The 16,189-nt window shown below is 39.7% G+C and overlaps 5 protein-coding genes across 6 annotated transcripts in view; 2 read left to right on the top strand and 3 right to left on the bottom strand.

The window, feature by feature from the left end:
* Nucleotides 1–960, bottom strand: part of LOC111787599 — an 8,569-nt gene extending 7,609 nt beyond the window's left edge. Inside the window, exons 1-3 of the mRNA XM_023667614.1 lie at nucleotides 619–960; nucleotides 458–539; nucleotides 3–354 (exon numbers count right to left, since the gene is read on the bottom strand). Coding sequence (XP_023523382.1) covers nucleotides 3–354; nucleotides 458–539; nucleotides 619–703 — 519 coding nt within the window. The 5' untranslated portion in view covers nucleotides 704–960. The remainder of the gene's footprint in view (nucleotides 1–2; nucleotides 355–457; nucleotides 540–618) is intronic.
* Nucleotides 961–1,064: 104 nt separating this feature from the next.
* On the top strand, nucleotides 1,065–7,598 carry LOC111788004 (calcium-transporting ATPase 1-like). The gene is made up of 8 exons (XM_023668133.1): nucleotides 1,065–1,220; nucleotides 1,306–1,693; nucleotides 2,112–2,166; nucleotides 2,257–4,205; nucleotides 4,316–4,474; nucleotides 4,864–5,035; nucleotides 5,129–5,427; nucleotides 5,531–7,598. The coding sequence occupies exons 2-8, from the start codon at nucleotides 1,517–1,519 to the stop codon at nucleotides 5,777–5,779; spliced, it is 3,060 nt and encodes a 1,019-aa protein (XP_023523901.1). The 5' UTR covers nucleotides 1,065–1,220; nucleotides 1,306–1,516; the 3' UTR covers nucleotides 5,780–7,598.
* Nucleotides 7,599–8,277: 679 nt separating this feature from the next.
* LOC111787597 (cyclin-D5-2-like) lies at nucleotides 8,278–8,820 on the bottom strand. Its single transcript, XM_023667612.1, has 3 exons — nucleotides 8,662–8,820; nucleotides 8,495–8,581; nucleotides 8,278–8,415 (listed from the first exon to the last, which is right to left on the bottom strand). Exons 1-3 carry the CDS (start codon nucleotides 8,818–8,820, stop codon nucleotides 8,278–8,280), a joined length of 384 nt encoding a protein of 127 aa, XP_023523380.1.
* A 258-nt stretch (nucleotides 8,821–9,078) lies between these two features.
* On the bottom strand, nucleotides 9,079–10,792 carry LOC111788006 (cyclin-D5-2-like). Its single transcript, XM_023668136.1, has 5 exons — nucleotides 10,258–10,792; nucleotides 10,091–10,177; nucleotides 9,720–10,011; nucleotides 9,506–9,642; nucleotides 9,079–9,425 (listed from the first exon to the last, which is right to left on the bottom strand). The coding sequence occupies exons 1-5, from the start codon at nucleotides 10,444–10,446 to the stop codon at nucleotides 9,198–9,200; spliced, it is 933 nt and encodes a 310-aa protein (XP_023523904.1). The 5' UTR covers nucleotides 10,447–10,792; the 3' UTR covers nucleotides 9,079–9,197.
* A 4,942-nt stretch (nucleotides 10,793–15,734) lies between these two features.
* LOC111788005 (interferon-related developmental regulator 1-like) overlaps nucleotides 15,735–16,189 on the top strand; it is a 4,969-nt gene continuing 4,514 nt past the window's right edge. Inside the window, exon 1 of one of the 2 annotated variants that reach the window (XM_023668135.1) lies at nucleotides 15,735–16,054. In XM_023668135.1, the coding sequence (XP_023523903.1) occupies nucleotides 16,045–16,054 (10 nt within the window). In that variant the 5' untranslated portion in view covers nucleotides 15,735–16,044. The remainder of the gene's footprint in view (nucleotides 16,055–16,189) is intronic. The other variant, XM_023668134.1, reaches the window with a different exon arrangement.

Raw genomic sequence — 16,189 nt, 5'->3', positions numbered from 1 at the left:
GCGGGAAGGCGCCAGTCGCAGGCTGCACGCGCGCCTGCCACGCGCGCCCGCCTCCGCGTAGTCGCGGGTCGGCCGGTCCAGTCGGCTCGGCTCGCGTCGCGGTTCGGCCCGGCTTGCAGGCGACACGTGTCGACGCCTCGCTGGAGCTGCGTTGCTCCAGCCGATGGTCGACGCGTGTCCGGCGCCTGTCGCAGCCGTCCGGCGCCTGTCGCCACCGTCCGCCGCTCGCCGGCCGACTCCCTTCTTTTTTTTTCTTTTTTTTTCTTCTTTCTTCTCTGCCCTCCGAAAACCGAAACACAACCTTCTTTTTCGATTTTCATATCTTTCGATCCGTAGATCGGATCGACATGATTCCTTCAATAAAGTTTTAGATCGTGTTACTGGCTACGTCCTTGTATTTTTTTCGTAATTTTCGATTAACTACCGAACGAGTTAAGAAGGTCAGAATTTCGCTCACCGTTCTCGGACGACTCTCGGATCTCCGCCTTCGGGTTGAGGTCTCGGCCAAACTTCTTCACAGATCATGCGTAGAGTTGTTCCTAGATGAATATATCAAGATTTCAGATCTTGATTCACAAAGGAAAACCGTAGATCTGAGAAAACGTTCAAGATCCTTACCTTGCGGGTTTTCCGACTTCTTGATGAAAAATGGGACTCCGGCCACCCACATTCTCTTTTCCCTTCCAAGAAAGTCTCTTTGCATGATCTTCACCTCCTTGCATCATGATCTTCACCGGAATAGACTCCGACGGTAGTTTTCGGTGAGTCTTCCGGCGGTTCATCCTTTCTCCTCTCTCTAGGTTCTCTCTACCCCTTTCTCTCACTATCTCTCTTTTGCAGGATTATGGATGGGGTTTCGTTTGGACCCCTTAGGTGGTTGGAGGGGCAAATTTACCTATTTGCCCCTCTCAACTTTTCCTATATTTTTTTTTTTTCTTTTTCTTCTTTCTTCGGGTATTACAATAATTTAGTAAAAAAAATAAAAAATAAAAAATAAAAGTATAATAATTTTGAAATATTTATTTAAAAAAAATATAAAAGAAGAAAACTGGAAAAGAGAGAAAATGGGATTCAAAATTTAGAGACAAAGCCCTCCAATCCACGGTAACTGTAATAGCCGTCAAAATGGTCCAAACCAACCAATTATAAATAGATTTCGCAGAATCAGCCACCGGAGCCCATGGAGTCCAAAACAAGCTGCCTGAGCTGAAGATTCAAAGGTTGTTTTCTCTTCTGTGTTAATTGGAGGAACTAAACCTCTCTGTTCATTCTTCATTGCTCACGTTTCTTTGTTTCTGGTAATAGTAGAACAAGTGAAGCGCAATTAGAAACTATTGTATCAGATCGAGGACTCGGAGGAGGCCGATTCTTTTCATCTTCTGACTCCGTTTTTATCGCCCTTTGTCGTGGCTTGATTTCTGTGCCGATCTTCAAGCTGAAGCAAGATCTGGAGTTGTTGTTTTTCTTTAATAGCTGTAGATCTTGAAATTGAAGGTCAGAAGGTAATAGAGTAGGGATGGAAAGTTATTTGAATGAGAATTTCGGGGACGTGAAGCCGAAGAACTCGTCGGAAGAAGCGCTTCAGAGATGGAGGCGGCTTTGCTGGTTGGTGAAGAATCGTAGAAGAAGGTTTCGATTTACTGCTAATCTCTCTAAACGATTTGAGGCTGATGCTATTAGACGCTCCATTCAGGTTTCTCATTGATTCTAATTCTTGCCCCCCTCCCTTATCATATTCTTGAACCTAAGAACTTGATGTAGTAGGTGGATGTTCTGAAGTTACTGAATCCGAATAATTACTCCGTTTTCTTTACTTTCGTATCTTCAATTCCATGTGTGGTCCAATCTGAATAAGAGATTTCAATTCCATTTTGTCACAACTCGTGAAAATATGCAAGTGGATGTAGAAAGTATGTTCAAGGTGTTCATTATTAGTTTGTGATGGTTTTGAAATTGGGACGGAGTATAGGTGTGATAACTAGTCACTGTAAGCTTGTTTTTCACAATTTTCTAATATGCATCGGAGTCCAATCTTGAACAACAACTATGATCTGCAATACGATTATCTTTTCTTATAATGCTGAATTGTTCTTTTTCAACCACCGTTGCAGGAGAAGTTCAGAGTTGCAGTTTTGGTTTCACAAGCAGCGCTTCAGTTCATCAATGGTAATTAAGGAAGGTTTTGATTATGCGATCAACTGAAAACTGTGGTTATACATTAGTAATTCACGTTGAATTGTCTTTGAATGCCTGCAGGGTTGGATTTGTATCCTGATTACGTTGTGCCTGAAGAGGTCAGACAGGCAGGTTTCGAAATTTGTGCAGATGAAGCAGGCTCCATTGTTGACGGCCGTGATGTGAAGAAGCTGAAAATTCATGGGGGTGCAGAGGGTATTGCAACTAAGCTTGCTACATCAACGGAGACGGGCATCTCTACTACAGACCATTTGATAAAGAAAAGACAAGACATTTATGGAATTAACAAATTCACCGAAAGCCCATCTCGAGGATTTTTGCTCTTTCTTTGGGAAGCTCTCCAGGATACAACTCTAATGATACTCGCTTTCTGTGCTGTAGTTTCCCTTCTTGTTGGCATAGCGATGGAAGGATGGCCGAAGGGTGCTCATGATGGGCTCGGCATTGTTGCGAGTATCTTACTTGTTGTATTTGTCACTGCTACCAGTGACTATAGACAATCGCTTCAGTTCAAGGATTTGGACAAGGAAAAGAAGAAAATTGCGGTTCAGGTTACCCGAAATGGGTTGAGACAAAAGATTTCTATATACGAACTTCTTCCTGGTGATATTGTTCATCTTGCCATGGGTGATCAGATACCAGCAGATGGACTTTTTGTTTCAGGGTACTCTCTTCTGATAAATGAATCTAGTTTAACAGGTGAGAGCGAACCAGTTAACGTAAGTTGTCAAAACCCTTTCCTCTTGTCCGGAACAAAGGTTCAGGATGGTTCGTGTAGGATGGTTGTGACTTCTGTAGGCATGAGAACCCAATGGGGAAAACTGATGGCCACTCTAAGTGAAGGAGGAGATGACGAGACTCCTTTGCAGGTAAAGCTAAATGGGGTGGCAACAATTATTGGTAAAATAGGCCTGTTTTTTGCTGTCATAACTTTCGCTGTATTGGTTCAAGGATTGTTCACTCGCAAGCTACGAGAAGGGTCTTACTTCAGCTGGTCCGGAGATGAAGCAATGGAAGTTTTGGAATTTTTTGCTGTTGCCGTAACTATTGTTGTGGTTGCTGTGCCCGAAGGGCTGCCTTTGGCGGTGACACTGAGCCTTGCTTTTGCTATGAAAAAGATGATGAACGATAAGGCACTTGTCAGGCACTTAGCTGCTTGTGAGACGATGGGATCAGCTACTACTATTTGTAGTGACAAAACTGGGACATTGACGACTAACCACATGACTGTTGTGAAAGCCTGCATCTGCACTAAGGTCAAGGAAGTTGGCAATTCTAGTAAGTGTTCTGATTATCGTTCAGAACTTCCCGACTCCGCTGTTGGTATTTTATTGCAATCGATATTTAACAACACCGGTGGAGAAATCGTCAAGAACAAAGATGGCGAGAATGAGATACTTGGGACGCCCACCGAATCTGCTCTTCTGGAATTCGGCCTTCTGCTTGGTGGGGATTTTCAGAAAGAACGCCAAAAGTCAAAGATCGCGAGAGTCGATCCCTTCAATTCTGTGAAGAAACGAATGGGTGTTGTTTTGGAGCTCCCAGCCGGTGGCTTCCGCGCACACAGCAAAGGTGCTTCAGAGATCGTTTTGGCTTCATGCGACAAATTTCTTGACTCGAACGGTGAGGCAGTTCCTCTCAATGAAGAGTCCATCAACTTTTTGAAGGAAACGATCGAAGAATTTGCGGGAGAAGCTCTTCGAACATTGTGCTTGGCTTACATGGACATTGATGGTGAGTATCAGTCTGAAAGTCCGATTCCCATGAGTGGCTACACGTGCATAGGAATTGTTGGTATTAAGGATCCCGTTCGTCCGGGTGTCAAGGAGTCTGTTGCAATTTGCAAGGCCGCCGGTATAACCGTACGGATGGTTACGGGAGATAACATCACCACCGCAAAAGCAATAGCCAGGGAATGTGGAATCTTGACTGACGATGGCATAGCAATTGAAGGTCCTGAATTCCGTGAGAAGGAGGAAGAGTGGAGTGAAATAATACCAAAAATTCAGGTACATTTAAAAGAATTTTGATTCTGAAACTATAATTCTGTCATACATCCTCTTAATATTAACCCTGCAAGAATTGGTGCGCTGAACAAATTTTGGTATTTCTTGTTCAGGTCATGGCTCGATCTTCACCAATGGATAAACATACTCTTGTAAAGCACTTACGGACCACTTTTCAAGAAGTTGTTGCAGTGACTGGGGATGGCACAAATGATGCTCCGGCGCTCCATGAAGCAGATATTGGATTAGCTATGGGCATTGCTGGGACTGAGGTACTTTTTAATAGTCTAAAAGATAATCATGTTGAGGATTGTTCGGAGGGAGTCCCACCTTAACTAATTAAGGAGAGTTTATAAGTAAGAAATAAATCTCCATTGGTATGAGGCCTTTTGAGGAAACTAAAAACAAAGCCTTAAGAGCTTATGCTCAAATTGGACAATATAATACGGTACTGTGGAAGTCGGTGATTCCTGATTCCTGCAGAAAACTATTAATTTAGCTAGTTATTTTCTCCCCCATGAATTGAACATATTGTTGTTAATTTTTTGTTAGTGGGAGGTTCAGTGTAGTTGGATGGGTTTGCTGGTCAAATAATTAAATCTTTTACCGAACATATTGTGTAGACACAATTTTTAAGTTAATGGCATAAAACGTAATGCAGGTGGCAAAAGAGAGTGCTGATGTAATAATTCTCGATGACAACTTCTCTACAATTGCTACTGTTGCCAAATGGGGACGTTCAGTTTACATAAACATCCAGAAATTCGTTCAGTTTCAGCTAACTGTGAATGTGGTTGCCCTCATCGTCAATTTTTCTTCAGCCTGTTTGACAGGTTAGCTGACATTGATTTTTTTGATGTATAGTATCCCGTGTCTAAGTGAAAAGTTCAAGGACAATACTTCATTTGCGAGTAATATTTTCTCAGGAAATGCTCCCCTCACTGCTGTGCAACTGCTATGGGTCAATATGATAATGGATACACTAGGAGCACTTGCATTGGCAACTGAACCTCCTACTGATGACTTGATGAAGAGATTGCCAGTTGGTCGGAAAGGGAATTTCATCAGCAACGTGATGTGGAGAAATATCTTGGGGCAGTCAATATATCAGTTTGTAATAGTTTGGTTTCTCCAGACAAGAGGGCAGGCTCTTTTTCATCTTGATGGCCCAGACTCTGAATTGATACTGAATACACTGATTTTCAATGCATTCGTCTTTTGTCAGGTAATTTGTTTCTCCCAATTCTTTCCCTCTACACAGATGCTCGACTTCTGATACTAGCAGAATGGCATCCATGTTCCTGTTGGTAAATTTCTGGTCCATGTAGGTTTTCAATGAGATAAGCTCAAGAGACATGGAGAAGATAAATGTGCTTGAAGGAATATTGAAGAACTATGTCTTTGTGGCAGTTCTCGCTTGCACTGTACTTTTCCAGATCATAATCATCCAATTCCTGGGAACATTTGCAAACACCTATCCTCTAAACTCCCAGCAATGGTTTGTCACCGTGTTGTTTGGATTTCTTGGCATGCCAGTTGCAGCAGCGTTGAAGATGATTCCGGTAGGATCACACTGAAACCGGTATCTTCTCAACTTAGAACTTTTCCAGCCGAAGATTCAAGATTCTTTTCCCAATATTTTTGGAGTCATTACCTCACGAAGTTTGATTTACGTTTACCTGAATTTTAACCATACCTTTTGTGAATCAATTATACAAGCTACCAAAACCTCGAGGTAAGGATGACCTTGTCCAGCTGGAGATCTTTCTTGTATATTTGGAGCCGGCTTGCCATTCCGTACTATGTTTTTAGATTCAAGATAAGACACAGGCCACAGAAGAGAGACTGAGAGAGAGAGAGAGAGAGAGAGAGAGAGTTCTTGGCGGCGCAGGGAACTGGGCTTATTTGTTCCAGTTCACGATGGTATGATTGGAAGCTGTGCCAACCATTAGAAAATTGTTTCTTGGTTCAATTTGTTTGAGGGTTTAGAAAATTGCTGCGGGTTTCAAGCTGTGGATTTTGTTAAACCAGAGTGGGATCTTCTATGCATTTATTGAATTCGGTGTCTTTGGATTCTTCTCTGTGATTTATTGCCTAGTTCTTTACTTTGTGATGAACATCATCGCTCAGATGATCAAAATCTACAGCTTTTAGCAGTTTTTCAGCTACATTTTCATTGTTTCATCCATGCCCCCTGAAGCTACGCTTGGTATAAGTGATCAAGGGAATGGTATAAGTGCTTTCATCATGAAGCTATGCTTAGGCTGATACAAGAAGATGACTAGCCATGGTATTTGTAGTTGTTGTAAATGCCTGAACTTAAGTCTGTGAAAGTTGTCAGGAGTCCTAATGAACTATAGTGACTAACTTTGAGAAAGGATCAAACCAAAGATGTTAATGCTGATATGGATATTCTACCATTTGATTCCTCGACTATTGTATCAGCTGTCTTTCAATGGTAAATTGGGCCTTTCACTTTTCCTTGAGAGGAAGGAGGGCTCACCAGATGCAGGAGCGTAGCAAAAGGCTGAAACAAGAATGCCCTTTGACAGAGAAGCCAAATCTCTCTCTTTCTATCTCTCAACCATACTTCCGATTGACAGCTCAAGCTTTTGGCACCGCCCATACCCTTCAATCAACAAACTAAAGAAGAAAGCATTGGAAGGAGAAGGTTCCTTGAAAAATAAAGCCTTTGTCACTTCATCAAGATACATCACTCTCAAAGACTACTCAGTCAGTCATCTTTTCTTTTGTTGTTTTTTCTCTCCTTCGACAAATCATAGCCAAACTCCTCCATGGGATGGTATCAACACCCCACCGTCCATCACTGTCTGTATTCTACATTCAAGAAAAGATTGCAGTCGACCAACTTAGCTTGTGAGTCACTTAGCCAATGTTGGATATAAAAATATGGGTGTAGAGTTACAGTATCTTTTGATGGGTATTCTTTTTTAAAGCCAATAAGGGGAATCCGCGTGTCAAGTTGCATGGGAAATAGGCATCCTATGCCAAAGAGAAAGAGAAAGTACCATTGTGGTAGAAGTACTTAATCTTCTTTTGCTGTGTGTTTTTTTGACTGCACAGCTTGGATTCCCATTCAGCAAAACAACAATTCTACTGATAGCTGCAAACAGTATCCCTAGCAATCTCTGGGACGTCAACCTGATCTGACCATATCTCCCCCTTGCCTCCCATCCATAGGACTCCCTTTTTTGTTTGCTTCCTCTCTCTCTCTCTCTCTCTCTCTCTCTCTCTCTCTCTCTCTCTCTCTCTCTCTGGTTGGTGAATGTGAATGATGAAGAAGACTCTCTTTACCTTAGTCTTGGTAAATGGGTAAATCTGTTTGTAGTTTTATCTTTCAATTGACTTTCATTCCCCCATCTTAGTCTTGGTAAATGGGTAAATCTGTTTGTAGTTTTCATCTTTCAATTGACTTCCATTCCCCCATTGTTGGGATGTTTATCTTTCTGTAAAAGCCAAGGAATTATTCGCTTAGACTTTCATGGCTGCTTCCAATCCATCTTCATTGGATGGATGTGAACTTTTTGGTTTTGCTTGAACATTGAATGGTTAACTCCATAGTGCACAAAAAATCAAGTTTCATTGAAGGTTGAATTTGAGTTTCTGGTTCAAGTTCAACAACACAAGGTCTTAGGAAAACAAAAAACCCAGCTGAAGCTTTTTTTTTTTCTTTTTCCTTTCTTTTTTCAGGGAAAAGAGCTTGGCCCCACCTCGAAAGGCTTGCCCCAAACATTCAAACATATCCAATCACTTTCACCTTTTACAAAGAAATATTTTTGAAGGCTAAAATGAAGCAAAGATGCATCAAATCACAATAAAACAGAGCCTTGTCCATCACTACTCAGCTCTTTTGAACACTTCCCCCCCCACACCCCCGAGAGAGCGAGAGAGCCTCTTACTTTCACTTCTCAACTTTCTTACAGCCTTTTCAAAGACACACAACCAAGAAAGCATCCCCCTAGCATCCCTTGAAAAGCCAGGGTTTTGCAGAGACAGCTACAAGAGGACCAAAAAAGCAGTAAAAATAAATAAATAAACAAAAGAACCAACCCATTTAAGCAAAGANTTTGCTTTCAAAGTTGAAATCTTCCACTGGAAATTCTGAAAGAGCTGGAACCTTCAATTCCTCCATTTTCGCCGCTAAAGAAAGACAAGCCACTGCCAGTAACCTAACTGCCCACACCTTCTCGTTCTGCAGCCATGGAGGTTTGGATTAACAGAGCAAAATCAATAAGCCATTGCCAGAGGAAATGGAGAAAGTGAAAGCTTACAGTAATGGCCCGCCGGGAAAGGAACCGATCGAAGTACATAATTGAAAGATAAGCAGTCTGGAAACCGAATCCAAACACAGCTCTGGTCTGTAAAATTAGAACAATCGTCAACTCAATTGAGTTGAATCGAATGAATCAAACAAAGAAACAAACAAAAAAAGACTAACTTTGAGAATCCATGCAATTGCTTCCAAACGAGCGCATTTGACCCAGTTCCCAAACACCAAAGATTTATCATTTCTAAACCCGAAACTCATCTCTTTTGCAAGTAACGTATCCACATAGTCATCCTCTGCTGGGCTGCTTCNGAGAGTGAAAGTGAACATCTAGTAAGAGTGTCCTATAAGCAGCAGTAGCAGTAGCAGCTTTCTTTCAAGCCCCCTCCTCCCTCGCCCCCCTTATGGCCTCCTGGTCCTTCCCCTATCACTTTGCCCTAATAAATATCACAATCAGCTTTTGTTCTTCACCTTTCACTTTTCCTATTTTTACATGCAGAGTTGCAGCCCAATAAATCTGCCCCCTTTTTTCTTTTTAATTTCTCTCTTCTTTCTGCATTTGCTTGTTTTCTGAGAAAACCTCATCAATAAACCAACAAATCAACCCATTATTGTATCATAAAACCCCCTAATAATCATCACAAGTCATTTGTGAGAAGGAGAAAATTTAAACAAACAAAAAAAACATTCCTCATTTTTTGTTTCTCTTAACGGAGCCGCTTTGCTTCACTCACACCACATTCTTCATCACAGTTACTGAAGTTTAGCCGTTTTCTTTTTGATGCAATCGCTGATGTTACTGATGAATTTGATGAACAATCCATTGATTTCATTTGGGTTGGTGATAAATCTGGCGATTTCAAACATTCTGCTTCTTCTCTGCATTTTTCTAATCTCAGTTCTTGCATCAGATTGTAACATGAAACCACATCTTCCTGTGAACACAAAGGATTCAACTGAATAGAGTATTGGAAAACAGGAACAAAAAGGGTCCCAATTTGTTGATGGAACTTACTATTTCGAGATATCTACATTGAGAAATGGTATTCATCTTCATTTCCAAGGCTTTCCTTGTTAATCTGTCATCCATTGCTGCTAAAATGGCTGTGGCTGCTGCTACTACAGAAGGCCGATGGTTTTCTGTGCTTCTTTCTGCATTCAAGATTTGAATGTCATGAATGAACAAAACCCGATTGATGAACTGATGAACATCAGTTGAATGAAAATACCTCTAATCAAAACCCAGATGAGTTCAACAATCTGAGAAACTTTATTGCTTGGTGGGGATTCAATGGATAGTTTAGATATGAAATAAGGAATGAAAGAGAAGGGAGTTGTGGAACCCATCTTCCATTCCAATGTGTTCAACACCAAAAGCTCCATTCTTTGGATTACTTTGCTTTCAAAGTTGAAATCTTCCACTGGAAATTCTGAAAGAGCTGGAACCTTCAATTCCTCCATTTTCGCCGCTAAAGAAAGACAAGCCACTGCCAGTAACCTAACTGCCCACACCTTCTCGTTCTGCAGCCATGGAGGTTTGGATTAACAGAGCAAAATCAATAAGCCATTGCCAGAGGAAATGGAGAAAGTGAAAGCTTACAGTAATGGCCCGCCGGGAAAGGAACCGATCGAAGTACATAATTGAAAGATAAGCAGTCTGGAAACCGAATCCAAACACAGCTCTGGTCTGTAAAATTAGAACAATCGTCAACTCAATTGAGTTGAATCGAATGAATCAAACAAAGAAACAAACAAAAAAAGACTAACTTTGAGAATCCATGCAATTGCTTCCAAACGAGCGCATTTGACCCAGTTCCCAAACACCAAAGATTTATCATTTCTAAACCCGAAACTCATCTCTTTTGCAAGTAACGTATCCACATAGTCATCCTCTGCTGGGCTGCTTCCATTTCCAATGTCAATGAATGAGTGTTCATCGACAATCTCATCATCCATTTCTGGAACATTCAAGATGGATCCGATTACAGACAACCAAACCCAGATGAACGTGGAGAAGATGGGTCAAATTGAAGCCCAGAGAAGCAGAGGTGGGTGTTGTTAAGATGTTGCAGAAGAAGCAAAGGATTCATAAACCAATCTGGGTTTTCTCAGAACGTGGCGAGATTTTACAAACCTTTTCTAGAGAGAGAATTGTTGTTGAATTTGGTTTTGAAAGGGAAGACCAGAATTTGACTGAACCCAGAGGCTCTGTGTGCGCGCTTTGGGCTTGGATTGGACTTCACAGAAACTGTTTGAATATACGCGAGTGGACTGCACGCTCCAATTACGGTACACATCTCTCACTCCCATTTATTATTAATACCATTGGTCATTACCCTACCAGAGGCAAGCACTTTCTGTATGTGTATGCATGCATGTATGTATGAATGTATCTATGTATGTATGTATAATAAAATATGGGTAAAGACAAATTTATTTTGAGATTTGATTTAATTAAAACTTTTAAAATTATAAAAATTATATTACAACTAATCCAAACTATATATTTAAATTTTAAATATGACGTGGCATTTTTTTTTTCTCTTTCTTTCTTATTTATTATTATTAGTTCATTGACCAGTCAATATAGCCACGTTATTATTACAGAAATAACTTCAGTCTACCCATGACCATTATCGTACTTTCCCAATCCTCACTCTTTTGCTTTCATTTTTTTACTTTTTATTTATTTATTATTAGTTAAAATCTTTTGTAATTTAAAATTTTAAAACTAAATACTTTTGTTCGGAGTAAATTATAGAATTAAAATTCAATAATTTTTACTCGAAAAAAAATTATTATNTTGAATAAAGTTTTTACTTATTAAAAGTCACTTTCATTTTCATAATAAGTCTAGTATTTAAAATCTTTTGGAAAGTATAAAGACGTTTTTACCCATTTCTTTCTAATAAAGGGCATCCAAATATTTCAGCTCACGTGCGCATCAAAGTTCAAGGGCCCTTTTCTTGGGAGGAGGGTAAAACGGTCTATTTTAAAAAAATAAAAAGTAATAATTAAATTTAATTTAAGACGAATAATCTTTTAATGTTTATTTTAACCTTTTATTCACTGTATTTGGCACGTGCTGCATGCAATATACTTTTTTTTTTATTATGTTAAAATGATATTATTTTTCGAAATTCGAGTATTTATCAAAATTATGTTTAATCATAAATAGAATAATAAGTAAAAGAATTATGATGATAAAAATGATTAATACATTGTAAATGAAATAAAATCCAAAAAAAGCTGCAAAAATGGACATATCCATTAAAGAGAGGAAATTCAAGTTGGGTTTTTTTTAATTTAATTATTTATTATTAACATTTAAAAAAAATAAAATATTTAAATATTTAAATAAGAGTGGATGGTAACACGAGATCCAAAGAGCTAAGCATGGGAACCGACAGCTTATGAGATACTTTTTTTATTATATGGTCAATTTTCTTGAAAATATTTCTATTTAATTTTTAATTTTTTTTATTTAATTAAATTTAAAGCTTAATTTCTTAAAGTTAAACCTACTCAGAGTATATGATGGAATGAGTTGTTTTTTAAATTTTTTTTTTTATTTTAATAAAAATAAAAAAGGGGGAAAAGTTCAATAAATTATGGTAATATGTATATATATATATTTTTTAATTTGTTTGTATTAATTATTAAATAATAATTAATAAGAAGAAATTAAGGAGGATCCGGAATAATCAATATCAGACTGGAAAAAGAATCATTGGAGAACTCCAAAGTTGGCCCACCAGCCTGAATGATACCCATTTGGCATTGGCATTTGCTACCCACCCAAATTCAAAATTTTAATCTCTTTCATACCTTTTTGTCCCTTCTCATATACTTTTATCATATAATAAATGTAAAACAATTATCCGAGTTTCGACGTAGACAACCTCATTTTGGTACATGAATGAATCGAGACTAAAGTTGTTAGCATTGCATATACATGTCGACTGCTGCGGATTGAGTGTTCTGTCAAGATTCTCACGCCTAATTTGGAATTGGCATGGAGGAGCCTTGAAATTCCGTACTCGAGGCTCTTTGTTTGGGCCTTTATTTTCTGCCCTTTGCCAGGCAGAGACAAGGGCTCTCCATTGCTATTATTGTGTCCCCAACTTGAATGAATGCAAAAATGATCTATCTCTAATCAACGTGGAATCTGAGAGTTACATGGCAACGTTGATGGGCATTGGAGTTGCGTGTAGGGAATGGGAATGTGCAGTGGTTGAGAAAGAAGGGAAGCAGGCACATAATAGACACATAGGCAGTACTGGAAGAGATGGGTGGCTTGGCTCTTCACCAAATCACCACCCACCACATACACTTTGGCTGCCACTGCACACACTTAAATTATATGCCCATTTCCACATGCATTTTGTTTCCTCTCACCACTGCAACGAAATGACTCTATCCCCCTTTCTCTTTTTTCCTTTTCTTTTGCACTTTCTCATCATTCCTTCCCCTCCAAAACCTACAACAACAAACCCTTTACCCTTTCCCCTCTCACCCATTTCATTTCGACTCCTTATAAAGAAGATCCCATATTCATTCAAAGGATGAACAAGTGTCAGTCAGGACACTGAGCCTCGAAAAGGGTTGATTGTGAGATCCCACATTAATTGGAAAGAGCAAGAACACTGGGCCTCAAAAGGGGTGAATTGTGATTCGAAAGAAAAAACTCAAAAAAGACAATATCTATTAACGGTGAGCTTGAGTCAGTATGGAAGTTAGTGTTAATATTGAAGGGCACGTATGATTTGATTTGATGTTAGAAGGTGCACACAAGGAAACCTTGACCACGTTAGAAAAAGAAGAGACTTTTCATGGTATAAGGAATAACTTGTGTTGTCCTGTTGTGTTATGGAAAAGTATTTTTACTTTCATTACATGGAGTAACTATTTTATGATCGACCACTTTCCTTAAAATTCTATCATTAAATTTTGAAAAAACCAGTTTACCTTTTGTTTCGTCGGCAATGTGGTTTGATTGGAATGATACAAACGAAGAAATGTATTGTGAAATGAAGCAAAACGACAGGGCATTGCCACACAAGAAAGAAGCTATGAACCCCACCCTCTGATACCCCTTGTGATGGATCCATCGATTCGTTCCATCAACATGACGATAACCAAAAGGGCAGCACCGATTCATAGAGGCGACACAGCTACCTAGCTAGCTAGCTATCAATGGGGTCCCCTCCCAGTTGGCCTCCAAATTCAACTACAAAAACTTGCTTCATTTCAGTTTCATAATGCAATTTTGAAGCTTTTGCTGTAATTAAGTCCGAACAAACTCAATGGGTGGATGATATTGAGAAAATTGGATGTGGGTTTGTCAGTAAAAGCAAGTTACCAGTTGTTATGTTATAAGGTACATTAATAGAAAACGGTTTTGTAATTCTCGTCCTGGTTAGGTTATATATGAGGCTCTGCCCCACCTGAGCTCGCAGTCTGACAGGGGCGAGTCAAATTCCGAGGCTTTGACTGCACACCACCCTGCAGATCGCGCGCTCTCTTCTTCCTTCCCGATCCCAAACATCACACCGGGAAGTGTGCTGCACATGGGGGGCTGCTACCCCTGCCCTGCCCTGCCCTGCCCTGCCCTGCCCTCCCCTGCTACCGCTAATTTGATTTCAAAACGTAAAGGCGAGGCAGGCAATTTGGGGTTTCATGGGCCATTTTACAAATGGTTTTAGTGATAAAAACAAGCGGTGTGTGACAAGCAGATAAGCATTATAAGCACAACGACTGAGAGGATAAAGATGGTGTATAGTATAACCTTCGCCAGTCCTCTCCTCTCCTCTTCTCTCCATGCTTCGATGTTCAATCATGGGTTCATAAAACACGACCCATTTTTATTTTNTGTCAGTTCCAACAGGAACTTGGTTGGTCATGTGTTGTTTTGTTATGCTGCGTTTGTGAACTGTTCTTTTGATCCATTTATTTCCCTCCGCTCCTTCTTCCACGGATTTGGATTCTTTATGTCCATATTTGATTTTAAAAATGACATGACCTTCGGGAAAAGGGACATGAAATTCTTTATTGATGCTTGGTTTTTTTAGTGAATGTATGTGTTTGGTCGGGGGATTTGGGTGTGGATGGTCGCTTTTGTGGTCTGTTTTCAATGTCCTGTGTGATTTGTATTCATCAGTAATCAATGTCATTCTACACTTAATGTTGGGTGGCTTTGATTTGGTTTTTCTACCCTAATCTTCTATTTGAATTGTATGCGTTCTATTTTTGTTCATTTTTCAATACACCTAGCAAGACACCGGGCAAAATTTTAAAATCTTGAGATGAAGTCTCGAATGAAAAATACAAAAACAACAATATCTGCTCAATGTTATTTTGGGCAGGCAGATATTGTCCTTTTTGCGTTTTTTCAACTTCCCCTCAAGTCTTTAAAACACGTCTATTACGGGGAAGGTTTCCACACCCTTATAAACGGTGGTTTGTTCTCCTCCCAACCAATGTGGGACATCACAATTCACCCCCTTCGAGGCCCAGCGTCCTCTCTGGCATTCTTTCCTTCCTCCAATCGATATGGGACCCTCCCAAATTCACCTCCTTTAGGGCCAGCGTTCTTACTGGCACACCGCCCTTGTATCTAGACTCATTCAAGGAACAGCGAGAAGGCTAACACATCGTATGGTGTTTGGAATACCAACCTTAGTCTCTTAGCAAGACTAATGTCACGCTCGCCCAATTCCTTAGTATGAGCCCTTCTGTATTTGTCTAAAATTTTCATTTATTAGATTTGGATTTACTCGTAAACTTTAATATTGAGTTATGCTTATAATAACAAAATCGAAATACATTAATTATTATTTTATTGGTATCAAATGTAAATGATAATTAATAATTTTTTAATGTTATTATTTGTTTTTAATAATGTATTTAATTAAAGTGGGCCTGGGACAGAGGAATGGAGGCCCAAGATCCATTGGCAGTTGTGTTGACTGTTGAGCTCTAAGTTTGGGCTGGAAGTCCAAATCCCACAGCCACACAACAGCGTATGAATGACGCGTCAATAATCAAAAACCACTTGCCACGTGGCGCCGACTTACGACTTCCAACGCTCTTATCTCCATTGGCCGGGTCCCTTCCTTCGCGCCAACGCTACCCGCATCCAACGGTGGTAATTCCATCCACGTCATCATCTTCACGCCACCACGGCTTGACCGAATATTCGTTATCTCACGAATTGAATAATTCCGGTTCCATTTTCTTTCCCACTTGCGGCTTACGCAGCGTTGGGCGTTTTAAAGGTGTTGGACTTCATAGCTTGTTTTTTCCTATTTCTTTACAATCCCTAGTTAGTTTCTCCACGAAACTTTCCTTTTTTCTTTTCCCCAACCTTTCGATAAATTTTGATGGCGAATTTCTCTTGCAATTCATCATCCAACCGTTCCTCGATTCTCGTTTCAATTCAATTAGATTCTGTTCATCTTTTTTTCCCTATATTTCTTCGTTCTCAGATTTTTACGCGGCTTTGTACTTCTAATTGACGTCGATTGAAGGGAGGAGCCACCGTGATCTGTACAAATGGGAAGACGTGAGTTTTCTTTTTGGTTGTTTCATCCATAATCGAGGCTGCTTTTTTGTTTTATTTATGAAGGATACCGATATTTTCTTCTTCGTTTTTCATTTATAGATTTTTGACTTTATGTTCTCGAGTGTTTCTGTTTTT

This window comes from Cucurbita pepo, chromosome LG02 (assembly GCF_002806865.2).
Source record: "Cucurbita pepo subsp. pepo cultivar mu-cu-16 chromosome LG02, ASM280686v2, whole genome shotgun sequence".
Classification (NCBI taxonomy): domain Eukaryota; kingdom Viridiplantae; phylum Streptophyta; class Magnoliopsida; order Cucurbitales; family Cucurbitaceae; genus Cucurbita; species Cucurbita pepo.
Note: the sequence above shows the minus strand (reverse complement) of the source record. Positions and strands in the feature narration are given on the sequence as shown.